At 39.9% G+C, this 19620-nt stretch overlaps 1 protein-coding gene across 2 annotated transcripts; it reads left to right on the forward strand.

Moving 5' to 3' along the window:
- The first annotated feature begins 1643 nt into the window (after positions 1–1643).
- On the forward strand, positions 1644–8792 carry slc52a3 (solute carrier family 52 member 3). Of its 2 annotated transcripts, none has more exons than XM_042491878.1 (4): positions 1644–1742; positions 4845–5932; positions 6747–6870; positions 7096–8792. In XM_042491878.1, exons 2-4 carry the CDS (start codon positions 4926–4928, stop codon positions 7306–7308), a joined length of 1344 nt encoding a protein of 447 aa, XP_042347812.1. In that variant the 5' UTR covers positions 1644–1742; positions 4845–4925; the 3' UTR covers positions 7309–8792. The 2 variants fall into 2 exon arrangements, with proteins under 2 accessions (XP_042347812.1, XP_042347813.1); XM_042491879.1 differs by lacking the exon at positions 1644–1742 and adding an exon at positions 2156–2218.
- Positions 8793–19620: the final 10828 nt, after the last annotated feature.

Genomic DNA, 19620 nt, shown 5'->3' on the forward strand with positions numbered 1-19620 from the left:
TTGTTCCAGCTGTGAGGCAAAGAACAGGTAGACATTAACACCTGTCTGCCTGACCAGATAATGAGCACAAAAAATTTCACATCATGCAAAAGGTTGAAAGTAATGTTAGATTTCATGACATTTCCACATGTCGCAGGTGTAACTAATAACATCAATAATGACTGCATTTCTTGTAGGTGAGCCAGTTCTGGACTCCAGTTCATGCTGGTTTACTGTGACATTTACTGGGTCGCAAAGCCATTGTTAAAATTATTAATTACATCTCTGCTTCTCTGACTAGGACAAGTCAAAAATAATAGGTATATCAATATATAGAAAGGTTCTTTTTGTTATTATATATATATATATATATATATATATATATATATATATATATATATATATATATATATATATATATATATATATATATATATATATATATATATATATATATATATATATATATATATATATATATATTTTTATACAGACATCCAAGTTCAGCAGAGGACATATCCTATTGACTTTAGCGATTCCACTGACTTTTCCTGTTGCACCACCATGAGGTTTACATTTGTGGTTTAAAGTGAAATGTCACGACAATTACTGGCTGGACTGGTCCACACTTTCATTTCCCTGAGGATGAATTGTACAGGGAGTCTACAGGGTTCAAACTCTTAATTTTAACACTTTTTAAGACCATTTTAAACCATTTTAGTCAAGCATCACAGATTAATATAAAAGTGAGTAGTAAATATGTATTCAACTTTTTTTGAAAGGTGCTACATAAATATAATTTAAGGTAATATTATGCGGTCTTGTGCAGAGGTAGGTTTTATGTAGCAATACGGTGATTAAAGGGAGTTATGTTAATTTACATTTTGCCATTAGCTAAGTTTAACTAAAAAGTGAAAAAGACAGCACTTGGTTGAGTGGCAGGCTAAAATTTGCAATTTATAAATGTGGACTTTCACACAGAAGAACCTGACTTATTTTGACAAAAATAAAATAAAAGATTGATTAATGATATTAAATAAAATGTTTGTGGCTATTATTCTTAGGGCCTAATATTCTTATGTAATTTAAGACGTTTTGAGACTTTCTATGCACCTGCAAACAGCCTTTTGTAAGAACTTTGGTGATCTCTTAATTTTTTAATTTTGTGCCATCACTGTGTCAAATTTTTTGTCCAACACTTTGATTTATGACCACATTTCAGAGAGCTTCAGAGGCAGTTGTTGCAACCTTTTATATTGTTGTCTTATTACTAAACAGTAATGTAAAAACGTCTGCTTCCAAGAGTCATTTTGCAACTATCTGTTACACAAGACTACAAACTTCCTCCTCGCGGTCTGATGTGAACAAGTGATCTTCTTCAGATCTCAGTGGCAGGTCACAGCAGAAGCATGTAGGGGGCGCTGCAGGCGTGCACAGTTCAAAACAGCTAAAACAGCACATTTTCTTTTCCTGGCAAATGTACATATGTCACATAAAATGTCAAGGGCACCTCAAAGTGCTTCAGCATTATCTTGACCTAAATAAGAGGTGGGTGCAGTGGAGAGAGCTCAGTGGATTCAGTCACTGCCCTCTGTTATCCAGTGGAGCTGATCAACAGCTGGAGTGGACTCTGACCTACCCAGAAGCCCCATGTGATTCTCATCAGTGTGTGTATGTAAGAACAACCAAAGGAGGTCTGTCACTAACCTCTATATAAGATGACAGCAAGTCGTATTCAACGCCTCCAGGGACTGAAGGAACTTGTAAGTACACTTGCATGTTTAAAAGGAGCTTATCTGCTTGTGGGATCAGCTGTGAGCGTTTGATAAACATTGTTTTTTTCTTTTAAATGAGGATCTGTACTAAGACCACGGTTTCTTTCTGTTATCTAATGGCATGACACTGTTTTTCTCAGGAGACTTTGAGACATTTTCTAGAACCAGCATGAACACACCATGTGATCATTTGCACATTTTCTGACTTGTTTTTTGTTCATCATCATGAGATCAGTGTGAAAGCTACGAGCGTGCCAAGAGACGGAGCGTGGAGGCCCATATGGTTTGTCGGATTCCTCCACAACGTGTGAAAAGGGATGTGAAAATTGTATCAGCTGCTTGAGGCATGAGTAGCGCACTGTGGGTGTGAACCAAAATGATACTGCTGTTAGTTTTTGTCAAGAGAGACTCGAATTCCCACCGGCTTTATCTATGAAGAAGGACTCTTGTCCTTGACTTGCATTGTGAGTTTAATACACACAAGGTTGTAATCGTTTACTGATAAATGACTCAGTAACTCAACTGGCCTCAACTGACATTTGCTCTCGTGAATTATCACAGATTAGAGATGTTTACTGTCTCTGAAAACAGCCAGGGATTTTGAGAAACTTAAATGTTTCCATTTTATGTTAACTTGTAGTTTTACTTCACTACATTTCAGAGGGAAATGTTGCACTTTGTAGTACATAAATAAATTTATTACATAACTGTTGACATTTTATTTGTTTTTAGACAACCTCAGTAAACAATAGGCCTTTTTATAGCAGACATTTTGACTTGTCATCATAGGAAAAACACAGATGTGACTTATAACAGAAGAGTGGCTCTGTTGTATTCAAGTGTCCCATGACAGAAAGACAGTGATCATCCATTAGTGATTTTATTATTTATACATGTGCTTTTCCTTCTGTGACAAAGACAAAAAAAAGGCCTGTTGGTTGACAGCGGAGGATCGTCAGCTGATTAAGGTCACCTGGGGCCCCTTTGGCTGTAGAAGCCGGCCCATGTGGTTCCTCAGACTTCTCTCTTTTTTCAGCTGACCTCCATCCTGCATCACTTCCTTTTACACCTTCTCCTTTACCTCCACAGCACACGTGCTGTCACGGCTCTAATAAATTTAAATGAATTAGGTATAGGACTCTTTGTGATCTTAAATTATGATGACTGTATTTATATGTGATCAGGGAGCAGATAGTTTGGCAGTAGAGCTTCAAAGAATCAATAGCCAGAAAAAAATGTTGGCATTGTACATTTCTGCAAACCATGGATATGTAACATTTGTACATTATTTATATTCAATAGGTTAAAACTTGATGTTTTGACAACATTGTGATTGACATGCGGGTCAATTTGGGCACATCGCTTTTTGCGCTACTATCACTGCTGGAAAAACAGCACATGGTTACTACCCCTCTACTTCTCAATGACAAAATCACCTCATATATTACATCACTTTAAAAAAACGTAAATATGATAGCTATTAAATGTGCAACTGTAGTGTTTTCGTGGTTTGCAGAAACTTACAATGCCAAAACAAAGTTCTCCAGGGATTAGAGTTTTTCTGTAGGCCAACGTGGACGTAAGCAATGCCCTTCCCTTAGTTAAAAGCCTATAGGATTTTTTCATTGGATTTTGAATAATTGGAGAAAATATTGATACAAGTTTTGTTCAGCGAGATAATCTTCACAAATGAACAACACTTTTAGGAGTTTTGAGGCTAAAATGCAATTGTCATAAGTAAAAAGCTAACATTAGGCTATAAACAAACCACACTATGGTCGCATGGCTTAACGTCCCCACCATAAAAAGCCACGTTCGGTGCGGTTCAGGTGAGTGATGTTCTGTAGTCCCATTTAGCTGCTTGTTACTATCTGCTTTTTTTATAGACACATAAAAGCTTTAAAGTTCATGAGTGAGGTATTTATCTATGTATTTTATGTCATAGAACAAAACATGAAAGTCTCTTAAGCTTGTTAAAAAAAAACATTGATTTCGAGACGAGGGTACCAGGGGTGCTGAAATGGTTACTCATTATCAAGTTTTAGGACTCGTTTTAGGACTGCTTTCTTCTGGTGACTTGGCTACGGATAAAAAGGAGCCGCCCCTCCTTTTTTATACAAGACACAGTGTGTCAATGGTTTGAGTTTATTGCATGTTTTAGTCATTTATCTCTGAGATTTCTGTCTCCAACCCAGTATAATGCAGGGGAATGTCTGTTTATGATCAAAACATGGCTGCCAAAGTGAAAACCAAACTTTTTGGCAGATGTACTTGATGTAAGTGAGTTGGTAAACTGATGGATGGCAAATGAACTTGCACATGTGCCTTTCTAGTCTTGCGACCACTCAAAGCAAGAAAGACTACATGTCCCAGTCATACACACAGTCATGCATTGTTGACACACCAACTGCTACTTCATACACATTCACTCACCGACGGTACGGTCACCAGGAGCAATTTGGGGTTCATTAGCTTGCCCAAGGATACCTTGACATGCAGAGTGGATGAGCCAGGGATCAAACCGCTGACCGGAGATGACCCGCCTCTGAGCCTCATACTGCTTTAATTAAACTATTTTACAAGGCATTTCTTGGACATTGAAACACTAACTAATTATTTTGGCACAATATGTTGAGGTTAACCCTCTGAAACCTGAGCAAATTGGTTTTATTTCCTTAAAAAACATTTAAAGAAGGCAAGGAGAAAACTTTTCCAGAAATGTCCCAAAACCTAGCAGAAAAATTACCTCAAATTAGAAAAAAAGGAAAGAAAAGTAACACAGCAAAAACAGAAAATGGCCTGAATAAAGTGCTAGAATAAAATTAAATAATACATATAATATTTTCCATAATCTAGTTTTAAATAAATAATGATTAATTTATTATTATAAACATAAATATAATTTATTTGATATTTTTACCTGGTCAAAATTTTAAGCTACGTTTTAGGCCATTTTCATGTTTTTGAAAAAAAAAAAAAAAAATTTAAATTTCAGAGGTTTATATACTTGCAAATGGCATCTAAATGCTGTGAAAAAAAAGATGTCGATCCAGGTTTTAAAGGGTCAATGTTGCTGACTTTTTGCTATAGGTATGACACACAGCAGAGGTGGGACCATTTGGAGAGGCGGCTTCTTCTTCAAAACTTCGCTCAGACTGACCCGGTTGCACCATGGCTGTGCTCGTCCACATACTGGCCTGTGCCTTCGGCCTGGGCTCGTGGGTGGCAGTGAACGGTCTGTGGGTGGAGCTGCCGCTCATCGTCAACACTCTCCCGGAGGGCTGGGAGCTCCCCTCCTACCTGACAGTTATCATCCAGCTCGCCAACCTGGGACCTCTGCTGGTCACCGTCATGCACAAACTGTGCCCAGGTCGTCTTAACGAACGCGCTGTGATCTACTGCATCCTCTCCATAGGCATCGTCTCCTGCATCCTGCTCGTCTTCTTCTGGGACAAGACGACGATAGTGGCCGGGGCACCACATAGCACAGCCTTCTTCATCATCACCTTCTTCCTCTCTCTGGTGGACTGCACCTCCTCAGTCACCTTCCTGCCTTTCATGATGCAGCTGCCAGCAAAATACATCACCACATACTTTATAGGAGAGGGGCTCAGTGGTTTCGTACCTGCAGTGGTCGCTCTGGCACAAAGTGTGGGCTTCTCCAAGTGTGTCAACTCCACTCAGACTGCAGGAAACCAGACAGACGCGAACAAGTGGACTTTACAAACAGAGTATCTTCCTCCAAATTTTTCCACAGAGGTGTTTTTTGTCTTCCTAGCAGCCATGATGTGCATAAGCTTGGCTGCTTTTATTGCACTGAACAGGCTTCGTCGGACGTACGAACTGTCCACTGAAAACCTCGTGCCAGACACTGTGGCATCTGTCAGCTCTGGCCTGGACAACCCCGCAGCAGAGACTGATGGTGAGGGTGTAAAATGCCAGGCTGAGGGGGCAGCCCAGAGCAAGCCTCTGCTGACTGGCTCAAAACACTCTGTGTACCAGCTGACCTTCATCTACTTTATGGTGGTGTGGGTTAATGGGGCAACCAACGGCCTGCTGCCCTCCGTGCAGACGTACTCCTGTAAGCCCTACGGGAACCTGGCCTATCACCTCTCCGCTTCTCTGGCATCAGTGGCCAACCCTGTGGCTTGCACTATTGCAATGTTCTTCCAAAACAGGTAAAATGATGCTCCATTTCATACCGATTATTTTGTTAGCTGACAAAACAAACAACTTTGGTCTACAAGACAAAAGCCATGGTAGCTTTCGAAGTTGACAAGTACTTAATGTACATAACGTGATGTAATTTTCATCAATTCTCCATCCATAACTCTTTTTATTTACATGGGCCATGTGGTCGTGGTGACGTAAATACTTCTCTCATTGTTAAAATTTAGCAACAGATATGTGTCTCTCATGGCTAGAGTAACTGTCAAATGGCATGCAGACTCTACCTACTCAGTGCACCTTAAGTGTGCAGCAAAGTACAGTTACTATTTTTTTTTACACACTGTTGGTCTGCACTGTTGCAGACCAATGGTATAAAAAAAAAAAAATCATGTCCCTCCTCCTTCTATGGCCTCGATATACATAGAGAGAGAACCCCAGCTCACGGAAAACAACCAATCAGAGCCGAGGAGTCTCTAACGCAGTTGCCAATCATGTAGATTTTTCTGTGCACACAAACTAATTGTTCAACTTCAATAAAATCACAAAGGTTTTGGTTTCATAGTAACTGCTGTAATTGATAAAATATATAAATCACAGGAACACTTCATTTTTTCAGAAAGGGCGATGAAACAAATGCTGAATGAGAAGATGCAATGAGTCACAGAAGCTATCGCAACAAAGGCATCCAAGATAAACTTCTTGGACATATTGTTTATGTGGGATAATAAAAGTTAATCAAACTATCCTTTTATAAGAGCAGAAGTCTTTTATCTCTAAGTGGATTACTTAAAAAAACTGATAACAAACCTGTGCTGTCTCCAGGTCACTGGTGTTTCTTGGCATGATGACAGCGTTGGGGACAGGATTTGGCAGCTACAACATGGCCATGGCAGCTATGAGTCCATGTCCTCTGCTTCAAGGGTCTGTGGTGGGAGAGATAATCATTGTAAGTGAAACACAATTTATCAGGGAAATACCTGTGGTAAAGTTCAACCCCTCCTTTACAAAACACCTGAGTGTTGAGCAACTCTGCTGCTGCTCACTCTTAAACCAATGATGAGGTGGTCGAAACATGTTTGGGTTGTTAGTGTTAAAATTTGGAAACAAATGGTGTTAAACGTATCCCGGATTATGATCCGAATGAGTCTTCATTGTTTTTTGCTCTCTGTAGGTGCTCTCTTGGCTCCTTTTCACTGGGACGATGTCGTATGTCAAAGTCATGGTGGGAGTCATCCTGAGAGACCGGAGCCACAGCGCCCTGGTCTGGTGCGGAGCTGCAGTACAGATCGGCTCACTAGTCGGCTCGGTCACCATGTTCCCGCTGGTGAACGTCTACCATCTGTTTAAGTCAGGAGACTACTGCAACACTAAATGTCCTTTATGACAGTAAATCTGAAAACAGTGGCACTGAGGAGGCTGGAGACAGTCTTTGTTAGAAGAACATTTCCTGCTTGTTCAAATTCCTGCAGAGTCTGATGAATATATCGATACCACTTTCACATCTGTGTGTTTATTACAGAGCAACAGGCGGGCGTAAATTAGCTTAGCTTAGCACAAAGACTTGATGCAGGGGGAAACTGTTAGCCTAGGTCTGTCCAAAGTTTAAAAAACTGCTTACAGGCACCTTTAAAGCTCATTAATTAACCTGTTTCTCTCAACCCTTTCACGCATTGAGGTCACAACAGTGGACAACTATTTAAAAGACATTTTAGCGTATATGCATGGGTTTTTATGCTATAGTTGCATATAAGGTGCTTCAGTGACCCTCATGCCATACACTGCCACACACTGGCCATTTGTTGTGTTTGCAACAAATCTCAGACAAAGAAGAAATTACAATTATACATCTGTCCACTAATCTGGCTATCTTGTAAGGTGATTATATTTCAACTACAGTTAATACCATTTCTGCAACTCTGATGTTCCTGAAAGTAGTTGATGTGCAGCAATTTTTTTTGGCGTTTCAACTTTTGCACTGCATTGAACATTGAACAGTATTAGAATATGTTAACATATGTGAAAATATTATCCTAACAGGATTTAAGATATTTTTATAGCTTCACATAATATATCATATTTTTCACTGGTTTATATTTCATCGGTTGAATACTTAAATGCATGTTGTCCACCCATGGACATATAATTGATTAAAAAAAGCAGGTTTGAATAAAGTGAGCTTGTTTTTTCATGCCTAAAGAGGAATAAAAATACTTGACTAAGGCAGTCATATTTCATGCTTGAAAGGGTTAATCCATGCACAAACCAAAATGTAAAAAAGTTGTGGTTTTACAGGGAGTTATTTGAAGCGTCATTTTTACACTTTGGTTATTTACAGATAAAAGATAGAAGACAAAAACATTTAAATTATTGAACTTTAGAGGTGCTGCTAACCATATTTTTTAAGGGTCAGAGTCAGTTTATCTGTTTCCTGTTGTTTCTAGTTTTTATGCCGAGTTAAAGATCAAACTATTCCTGTGAGATTCTTCTACAAGTCTGTCATCAGCTTTGTGTTTAAAACAGTGATGTTTTTGCATTTATTTTTTATTTTATTTTACAGCCTTCTGATTTTTACACGATGTTTGCACTTAACTTTATCAGTGTTTGTGTTAAAGTCATTTTATACACTATGATGGGAAATACTGTTAATTCTTTATAAGTATAATAAGTTCAACACTGGGACAAAGCTCTTTTCAAGCCAAAATGTACATTACGCCAATCATGAAACTTTCATCTGTTTTGCCCACTAGATGGCACAAGCACACTTCTATTTATTAAAAACCTGTCACTCCACACTGCAGTCCTTGACCATGAAATACATTTATACTGTGCACATGATAAATAAAGGTGTTCAAATGTATGTAAGCTAAAGATTTAATGCTGACTTTTATTTGCCTATTATATGGGATGTCTCTAAATTTAAACATGCATGGAATTGCATTTCATTACTGTGAATATGACAGAGAGACAGTCAGGACATGGTTAGCTACCTGTAGTGTTAAACTACCAGCTCCAGCTAAGCAGTAACAAGTGGGGAGTGGACAATATTACACAGCACAACATAAGTCCTGAAATGTATTAATAATGTATGTAAAGCTTAAAGTTTAGTTCATATTGATTTGTTGTTATTTTGGACTGTATTTATTGTATTTGGGTGTAACCTGTGGTGGGTAGTAGATTTACTCGTTCTTAAGTACAATTTTGAGGCACTTGTACTTGAGTATTTTTATTTTATGTTAGATTAAGCTTATGCTCGAGGCTAATATTGTAAGTTTTATATCACTTAGACTTATCTGACTTACCTGACAAATATTACTTTACAGATTAAGATTTTACATTAAAAAAGTCCAGAAGTATATCAACAATTACAAATAACTTCATTTCGACAAGCTACACCAAGAAAAATTGCTGAAACATTGTTGCATCAATTTTAAAATAAAAGTTTGAATATATCAGTCATAGGTGACATTTTTCTGAGGAACAAGTAGTTTTTATGCTTTTGGTGCAAACTGCTGATAATACTTTGTTGATTTTGAATGCAGGACTTATTCTTGAAATGGAATAATTTTTACATTGCTTTGTTATGAAGGCACTTTGCAAAATTGTCAGTTACAGTTTGTAAACACCATAGATTTTATAAATAATGGACGTAGTTACCATGACCTCATCTGTTGGTTTATGGACTGCCATTTTGAAACCTTGAGTTTGGCATTTTAACCCTTGCCATCCTTTTTTTTGTATGTTTTTTTGAGTCAGATGTGACTATATTTGGACGAAAGGTTGAAGCTGTGGAGGAATTAGAAGCCGAGGACACTATGGCCAGACAGCCTGTCACTCAAGAGTGAATTACAACATACAGTTGTCTTGAATGTTGAAATTAGCTACAGACAACAAAACCGTTTTTTTTGTACCAAGCTGTTTCTGTCTGCTGTAAAGTTGGGCATTTTAACACGGGGGTCTATGGGGATTAACTCACTGCTGGAACTGCAGTTTTTGGCACTTCCTTGTTGTCTTCATTTTTCAGCCTTAGCGGTTGCACATGGGTAAACATGCTCGCCAATAAACGTGAAAGTAAAAGCCCAGATTCCCCACATCCACTCTTGTTTGTTTGTTACGTTCTGGCACCTGGTGGTTGCCTTTTTATAAAGCCCTGACCTCACCTGTGGAGGTACATAAACATCCTGAAATAAAGACAATAAGAGGAAAATAAGAAAATACAGGCAGAGGTCAAAGTCTACCCAGCCACACACTTCTTTAAGGTCATAAGGGGAAACTGAGGGATTACTTCTGTATTAGTCTATACATTGTTGTTTAGGAAAATCCTGCGTATCTTTGAGTGGAGGATTTAAAAACTTCTTCCACCCCTGGGTGTACCTAATATTTTCTCACTACCTGTGAAAACGGACCTTTATGTAGTCCAGTGCATAGTTTCATTTTTTTAATAAAGTGACTATTATAAGCTCCACAAAGGCCATGTTAATGTAATTTTCCACTTATTATAATTTATTGCTCACGTGATGCATGTGTGAGTCTTACCAGCGTTCAAATACAGACAAAATGCTCTCAATGATAATGCACCAGCTGATTAACCCTTTGAAACCTAAGCAAATTGACTTGATTTCTTTTAAAAATATGGGAGGAAGGCATTGCAATTAAGCACTGCAATTTATCTGTGTGATCTGGTGCAGCTAGTGCTGTTTTGTTCAAATGTGTGTTTTTTTTTAATTGTGACTTTGAAGGCTTTTATAGGTGCAGCATCTGAGTCCAAGACAAATCTCCCTATGGGGACATCGTGTCGTGTCGTGTCGTGTCGTGTCGTGTCGTGTCGTGTCGTATCGTATCGTATCGTATCGTATCGTATCGTATCGTATCGTATCGTATCACGTCATATTGTATTGCATCATATAAGTGCAAAAAAAAAATCTGACATTTAAAATATATTTTTTGTGTTTCATAATTTTAAATATATAATTATAAAAATTATATATGTAGTTTTCTGGATATTTTTTCCTTTTTTAATATAATATTTATTAATCCTCCCACAGCTAATTTTCAAGTCATTTTCTTGTCGTCTTTTAACAATTTTTTTTTTTTCAAATTTCCAGACCATTTTTTTGCCATGTTCCTCATCTCCTTTTCCCATATTTTTAGAAGAAAACAAACAAATTTTCTCACGTTGCAAAGGTTTCAATGCTTCGTCTTAACACAGCAAATCTGATGTCAATCCAGGTTCTAAAGGGTTAATAAATCAGCAACTAGTCATGGAAATGGTGACAACAACCAAAAAGAAAGAGGAAAGATTAACAGCCACAAGAAACCAGACAGATCCTATAATACGTCTGGTCCGAGCCCCCATCATCCTTATCTATGATGCTGCTGCACATCCTAAGAGGAGGATGCAGGGACGCTGGTCATCCATGGGAACCGCAGAGTGGTTTCCCATCAGCAGCTGTTCCTCCTCTCTGCCCCCTTGCCCTTCAAAGGGAGAGCGAGAGGTTCCCCGGCCGGGAGGAGGAGGAGGAGGGCTCTAATTACTGATGCTCAGCGGGGGCCGATGGCTGTTGCTCCTGCCGCTGGTCACTTGGGAGCTTCCCTGACCCCGCCACTGAGTAAAAACAAAAAGATAAGGAAAAGGAAAATGGGGCCACAATTAGCCCAGTGTAGCCTCCAGGGCCTGGGATCAGTGGAGGAGAAGCACAGATGGGACTTTCTCACTTGGATTTGTTGAATCTACATTGCGGCGTGTGTGAGCTGCACGGAAATCACTGCAGTCGGTTGTTGATGCAGATTTGAAGAATGAAATCACCTCAAGGAATACACCAGATTTATTATTTTTGTGGTCATTAAACTGGGAGCGTTCACCTGCAGACTGCATGTAAACGCTGCTCTTCTGTTGTCACTGTGACATTGAATATGTAATCAAAAGGATTTTCTCTAAGCTTCATTAGCTAAATTCCTTGATTGGCTCAGGGCTTTTGTGTCGAGACAAAACAAAGCAGCAAAGAAAAGTGTATCATTTTCCTGCGAGCGTCAGATGGTCCCATCGCTCCTCCAGCTGGTCAGGAGGGGCCGAGGCCACCTGGATGCTGTGTCCCAGTCCTGTGAGATCCTGCAGTCTCCTCTGCCATGTGAAGACTCCACTTACTACGCCACTGAGAGGTCCATCTGCTCAGGACGACACCTCCCAAACAGCCCCCCCACCACCCCCATCACCACTGCTCCCCCACCCACAGCTCCCCTCCCTGCAGCCAGCCACTCTCAGCTAAATGAGCAGCGTGTCAAATGGAAGGAGGATTTACCCTTCCTTTAACTGGATAAGAGAATGAATCCACAGCACCATGATGCAATGAATAAGCCCACCTGCACTCCTGCTGAATCGACAGATATGTCACCTGTGTCTGACTTTGCACGATCTTCTTGTTCTGAGGCACGAATGCAAAGTAGCATGTTAACATTTGGACACAAAAAAGAAAGGAAGTAAACAAAACTTATATATATATATATATATATATATATGTAGCAGATTTAATTCCAGGTGGAAGCACAACGTGCTGCACAAAGTGCGAGGTACAAGTTGGCAGGCACATAACAAAGCCGTCAGCTGACCACAAAGCAAATAAAATCCATTAAAAATTAAAAACTCATAAAATAATAATTATTATGAAGAATAACATAATAAAATACACAAATACAGTCAGAACTGATAAAAAATGTTAAAATCAATAAAATAAATACTAAAATTAGACCATTAGTGGAGGATAATAAAACAGACAACTGGAATGCATGGCTGAAAAGAAATGTCTTCATTTTAACTTTAAAAGATGATATTGCTGGGGTACTTCTAATGCCATCAGCTAACATGTTCCAGCGGCTTGGAACACAACAGCTAAAGGCACTTTAACCCGTTTTCGTGGAGACCCTGGAAATAACCAGGCGACCTGTTCCATTTTATTTTAGGGGTCAAGCTGGCTCATAGTTCACAAGCATATCAGAGAGATATTGGGGTGCCTAAACATATAAAGCCTAAAAAAAGGGTAAAAAAAAATAGCTGTTTTTTCTCCGTTGTTGACGGAAACAACAAAACAACACTCAGAAAGTGTATAAAATTTGCTCAGGTGAACCCGCAGGCCGACAGATTTTGGCAGCTGATGTTCAGGTGAACAGCTTGCGGGTAAACCAATTGCTGATGCATGCAGACAATTCATAGACAGGCGCAGCTCAGACAGCATCTCAAAGTCTCTCTCCCATCAATTTCCACACACACGCCATCTAATAAACGCCGTCCATTTACTTGAGATTGGATGTGACAGCCCTATGTCATTTCACTATGGTGTCTCTGGAGCAGACAGCGATGCACACGGGCCCACTCCTCGTTTTCTATCAGCAGGTATTGATGTTGCTTTAATGAAGTGCCTAGCACTCCACCCTAGGAAGAGACAAGTCTGTCAGCATATGTAAATGCTTCCTGCCTGTCATTGTTGTGGAGGGTTCAGCATGGGTCAGCATAGATTCCCCCTCTGGGAACCCTTTGTTCTGGGGCCCGACTGTGCCACATGAGGGGACCAATTACAGAGCCGCACAGCAGGACGGGGGTGCTAACTTGTTACCCTGCTGTAGTGAGCTAATTATTACCTCCACACTGTGAGTAGCATGCAGCCAGTGCATCATTGATGGGTAACAAAAGCTAGCTTGTCTGTATACGTACAGCGTCTGCGAAAATGGTTTCCAGTAAATGAGAATACATTTCACTTCATTGAATTGGTTATATTAACGGCACCATTATCACAGTTTGGGAAAAGGTCATCCTAATTTTCAGGCCATAAATAGCTACTGAACTACTCAAATCCCAGCGGAGCTCCTTTGCATTGTCAATGCAAAGGCAATTTACAGGCTACAGACTGCCAACCACATAACCTTGATGTGGTGTCAAGAAATGATTTATGAAAATGCATCCTGCTCTGCCGGTCCCGAGCGAGACCTGGCTGGACCCGGAGTGTTGACACAAAGCCCATATGGCCGAGCAAACACACACACACACACACACACACACACACACGCCGAATTATCATTCATATCATAACATCTCAATGGGCTTTTGTTCCCAGATCCTGATGAGATATTGGCAGTCTGTTTCTCATCAAGGAGTGCAAGAGATCTGCCAAGGTTTTCACCAAGCAACAAAATGTTTCAGCTGATGTACAAAATCAAGCTTTACCCTGATGCCAGTGAGCAGAGATGTGAGTATGTGATGAAAAGTAACTAGCAGGTCGACCTAAATGTGTAAGCCAGTGGTATCCAACTTACGGCCTGTGGGCCAAATCTGGGCCCTGACAGGGTGCCAGGTTGCCCCCAAACCATTTTCTAACTCACAATAAAAAGTTAGTGATTCACACTGAGTATTGTTTTGGTACTTTTAGTATATATAAAGTGCCAGAGTGCATAAAACAGCATCAGAATAGAGTTTGTTTATCAAAAGTGCCAGTGGAGGATCGCCTGCACCTCTGACAGAAGTGACCTGCACATCTGAAAAATCCAAGAAATGTCCTAAAATCCTGGAAACTTCCTACAGTAAGATAAACTTCCCAAAATCCTAGAAGTGTCCTTTAAATGCTAGACATGTCCCAACATTCTTAAGTCCTAGAAAGTGTTAAAAGCCCTGAAATGTCCTAAAATCCTAGAAAAGTCCTAAAATCTGAGAAATGTCCTAATATTCAAAAGACGTCCAAAAATCCTAAAAACATCCGAAAATCCAACAAATCTCCTAAAATCCTGGTAACGCCCTAAAATAAGTGACACGTTCCAAAATCCTTAAAACATCCTAAAATAAGATAAATGCCCTAAAATCCTATAAACATATGGGGCTGCTGTGACTGGCCCCTGGCCTCCTGTCATTTTGCAGAAAGTGGCCCCCAAGCAAAGCAAGCAGAGTATTCATGCTGTAAACACACCTGAGCATGAAGTGCATTATCAGGACTGTTTTGGAGGGTAAAATAAAGGGTATATTTTAGGAGAAAATAGCAAACACACCTCTTGATGCACATAGACGCCCTTCCTTTCTTGCTATTAGCCCCCTCCCCTTACATCCCAGCCCATTCATCTCTTTCTCCCCACCCCCAGTGACCAGTCTAGCCCAGCTGCTAGGGGCTACCAGTCCCCCTCGTGTGTGGGGCCAGTCAAGTGGAAAATGGCTGCTACCGAGAGAGCCCACTTTAGAGAGCCATCATCCTTTGAAGGGGCATGATGGCCTTTGACAGCCACAGTGTTAACATGGAGCCCACACGAACACAGCACTGCTATTATCGTGTTTACTAAAGCAAGAGGAGACGAGAGGGGATCAAGGGGAGACCCTGTTGGTTGATGTTTGAGTCCAGGGGTAGCGGGGTGCTCATCTGAGCCACGCCACAGTGGCATTGTGGGGAAACATGACATGGGATCACTCACAGCCAGGTGGAGATTGTGTTTCAACATGTCAGTCGAGCTTTTAGTGAACAGGTGGTGTTATGATTTGTTTGTCTCGTGCTTTTAAAATTTTTTTTTTTTTCTTGGTACGGTGTGATTACTATTCAAACGCCTGTTTTAGTCAGATAAGCACTGCTTCTAACTGACAGCATTATAAATGATTCCCTTTGTATTTCCTGTTGAAATGTTTGTTAATTCATAAGCTGACAGTTAATAAACAGGGACGAAAAATGTTCCTCGTACAACAGAAGAGCAAAAAAAAAAAAAGGTTTATAGACCGAATAAGCATGATGTTACGCTTATAACAATCACTTCCAGGTGGACAATAGGTAGTGGAGGAGATATGTGAAATCAACTAGCTTGTTGATTTCTATTTCAGTCGTAACTGTAACATGTCGTTGATTAACCAAATCTACCGTTAGTTGTGCAATGTGAACGGGGGCCACCGCAAAACTTATTCTGCCACTTTGCTACTTTGAAAACAGCTTCTGAGAGCGGTGAGAGTGAGGATAGACAGTGAAGTTTTGGGCTGAACGGCTAAACAATTAAGTGCTCCAGGAATGAGTCCTAAAACTCGGAAGAGAGTTAGCATTTAAATCCTCCTTCTTGCAACACTTGGACTCAGTCTGATTCCACCTTTATGGATGTATGGATCAAGACTTTCCTTTCTGTATTCTGATCCTATATTTCTTTTTTCATTTTATCTACACAAACCTGTGCACAAAAGGTGCTTGCGTCCTTTTGACACATGATTATGATGAACTGTATAGTTACTCCTCCTGGATGTGTGTGTATGTCTGGGTCTGTGTCTGAGTGTGTGTGATTGTACTTTTAAGTTTTTCTGTCTTGATTTATGTCTTCATCTTTTCAATTAAAATAATATTTTTTTTATAGCAGCTATGATAAAGGGGCATTATTTTGGTAGCTTTATTGGACTAATCTATGCGCATTTGACACAAATTAAATGTTTTGAGTGAGTGACAGCCTTTTGCAGGACAAATTTAGGAATATAAAATGCTGTGGTGTTTGCTCTCATTGTTTTGAGAACTGAAACAGGGTTCAGAAAAAGAGTAATGTGCTCATTAGCTGATGTAGTGTGCTCTCATCCACCTTTGACCTTATGCAATGTGCGCAGTCCAATTTATGGATGCAGGTTGGAACAGCAACAGATAAAAGCTGACACCGTTTCATCCGGCCTCGCTCTCACTGGCTCCACTCCAACACCGGCTGACTGCTGATCTATGGCTGTAACTGGACCAAGCCGCTCTCACAGCTCCGGCACATGTTGCTGGAGGACACACGTGGAGCTCAGAGTGAGCAACAGTGATTTTAACTGCAACAAATGGTCGAGGTATGTCATTATCCAGATTTTTGGTGAAGGGATCATTACCTGCCACAGATGCCACTGTTGTTTTGTGTCTCCATTTGTCCTGAGGCGAGTGTAGCCCCGATACTTGAAAAGAGCAGGAGGTGTCTTTGTGTAGACGCACACCTGATCTTAGCAATCAATTGGCAGCTCTACCCTCACACAAGTCTCTCAGGCTCTGCCTCAAGGCCGTCCATCTGTTGCTGCAAGGCTGTGGGTGAATGTGCCTGTGCACAGGTTGGCATTTATCTGATGCTGCACGTGTGTGTTGGGAGTGGGAGGTTGCAGAAAATATGTGATTTGTGGTTTTGTGCCTGTTGACACTGCTGCTCCCAGAGGTGCAGCTCTCTCTGTAGTCATGAAACCGGTATTTAAAGCGGAAAGAGGTGACAAACAAATGTGGCAAGACGCTCGGTGTGTAATTAGTACAAACAGAGGTAGCATTAGGGAGCTGGGGGGGAGTTTCCATACATCCTAATGCAATGAGCATATTGCGCCCTTTATCTTCCCCATAAACAGATGTAAAGATATGCGCAGAGTGAAGAAACCTGGGGTAAAAAGGACAAATAGATGCAGTCTCTCTAGCGTACTGTAACAACAGATTTTTATTTCCTGCTGAGTCTGCATTATACTGCTGTTCAGGAACACCTTATCTTCACTGAGAACATTAAAAACGGCTTTGGAAGGTGGTGTTGAATGCCTTTAGCGTTAAATACTCCTGTGTATGTTTGTGTTTGTGAGTGAAAATGCCGACTTTCAATCCATAGTGTCTTATTTCGGTGAAATTCAATAAGAGAATCAGTGAAGAGGGTAAAATGTAAACGATCATGACAGAGAGACTAAATGTCCTTGAACACTGACTGATTTTAAATGGCATTTTGTCTCAGAATAGTCTTGTTTTATTCCACAGTACCTTCATTTAAATATGAAGTATTTTATTGGTGTCTGATTTAAATGAATACACCCTGTAACACACTGGCTGTACTGTAAAATGTCACCACAAATTGTACCATTGCATATTATTTTGAAATATTTGTGGGAGAGTGTTGCAGCTGTAAGAGGGTCCAAAGAAAATATTAATAATGCTGGAGAGGGTCTTGCTTTTTCATCAAGTGAAAAATAACATTCCCCAACCCAATAATTTTCATACGGTCTCTAAAGCCATAAAATATCTATATTATAAACTGAAAGAACAAATAACTGTTGTGTTGCCTCACGTCGCCTGTCTCGGCATAAAAGTTGAACTTGAACACAACGCAAAGACTACAGCCAACGGCCAACTACAAATGTTCTGCGCCTGCGTGAGAGGAAATAACTCTCCATACCAACAGTGTGGAAGTCTGTATGGCAGTTTGTATTTGTAATTTAAAAAGGGAAACCAGAGGACTAGGATGGATCCAAGACACTAGTACCATTTAGCACAACAGCAACACAAACCAATGTTGAAAGAAGATATTTAAAGATATAAGAAAGATATTTAGTGCACACTAGCAAACAATAAAAAACAATTACAAACAACTTTTGCTTAAGAGCTCAATGGCTAAAAAAAAAGTCAAGTCAAGTCAGTTTTATTTATAAAGCCCATTATCGCAACTCACAGTTTGCCTCAGAGGGCTTTGCAGCATACGACAGCCCTCTGTCCTTAGACCCTCACATCAACTAAGGAAAAACTCTGGGGAAAAAACCCCAAAACGTACCTCATATAAAAAGTTTGTGTTGATCTCATGCCCACTTCAACCATTTGTTTAATAACCTAACATCTGTTTTTCTTCTTGCGTGCTGAGCTGAACTGCCAATCAGTGATTTCATTCATGGATGGGCTCCGCCCTCTCTGATGCCGATTCAACATGCTGAATTGGCAAAAAAAAAAAAAAAGCTGACAACGGCCGACTTGTGCCAGTGCTGCAGGACACGCCGCAAACACTTGGGCGACAGGCCCTCACCGACGACACGACTTTAACGGACAACAAGTTTGCAAATGTAAAAGATTTACTTTATACTTTATATGCATTATTTTCTAAAGTGAACTATACCCACCAACCACTATTTGAATGTTTACATCTCACACTGTCAAAAGCACGAGCCTTTCATCCATGAGTAGATGCACTCTTCCTTCTGCATGGTGATAGGGTTGGCATGTGTAGTTTGTGGACAGAAGATAGTTTCTACATAAAGCTGCTTACAACAAGAAGTGCCATTTACTTCCTTTATACTCAAGAGAAGGCAGACATATCTATGACCGATATCTCAAACACTTGGTAACTCACATCAAAACGACCTAGAATGATAAATACCACTACAGGTAAGAGGAAAAATATGTATTTTTGATTTGGGGCTGACCTGTCCTTTTAAACCTTTTTTTTGAGGATAAAAGCTGAAACTTTTCCTTTATTGTCTGAATTTGATGAAACATAATGTATCTGAATATACAGTGAAGAATATCTGCCTCTACTATCTATCTCATGAGATCATGATTTTTGATTCCATTAACAGATACTGAATATACTGAAGATACTGATTGATACTGAAAAGTTTTGATAGATGTGGACTGACCAGAACTTCAGGTTCTGGTCATAAGAAACGGATAAATGATTCATTGATAAGTGGAAAAGATGTGTGTTGCGCTGTTCTGTATTCTGATTAAAATATATATCCAATTTGCAATGTACTCTTTGCATATCCTTTATGGTATCGGAGGATTCAGCAGTTGGTCGGTAGTAACCTGTGTAGTTTCTTAAGCTTTAATGATTTATTTCATTATCTCATGCAGATTATTGATCTCTCTCTGTTGCCTGCACTGCTGCACTGTAAGTAGAATAGTCGCAGATGAAAAACAGTAATGTGTCATGTTCAAACCGGTAGCCTCCCTCTCTG

The sequence above is a fragment of the Plectropomus leopardus genome, chromosome 8, assembly GCF_008729295.1.
Source record: "Plectropomus leopardus isolate mb chromosome 8, YSFRI_Pleo_2.0, whole genome shotgun sequence".
NCBI classification, from domain to species: domain Eukaryota; kingdom Metazoa; phylum Chordata; class Actinopteri; order Perciformes; family Serranidae; genus Plectropomus; species Plectropomus leopardus.

Bases quoted from the DNA above. Each gene is read 5' to 3' on its own strand.
- slc52a3 (XM_042491878.1), top strand. From the start codon at position 4,926: ATGGCTGTGCTCGTCCACATACTGGCCTGTGCCTTCGGCCTGGGCTCG. The intron at 5,933-6,746 runs GTAAAATGATGC...TGCTGTCTCCAG, and splicing joins GCAATGTTCTTCCAAAACAG to GTCACTGGTGTTTCTTGGCA. The intron at 6,871-7,095 runs GTAAGTGAAACA...TGCTCTCTGTAG, and splicing joins TGGTGGGAGAGATAATCATT to GTGCTCTCTTGGCTCCTTTT.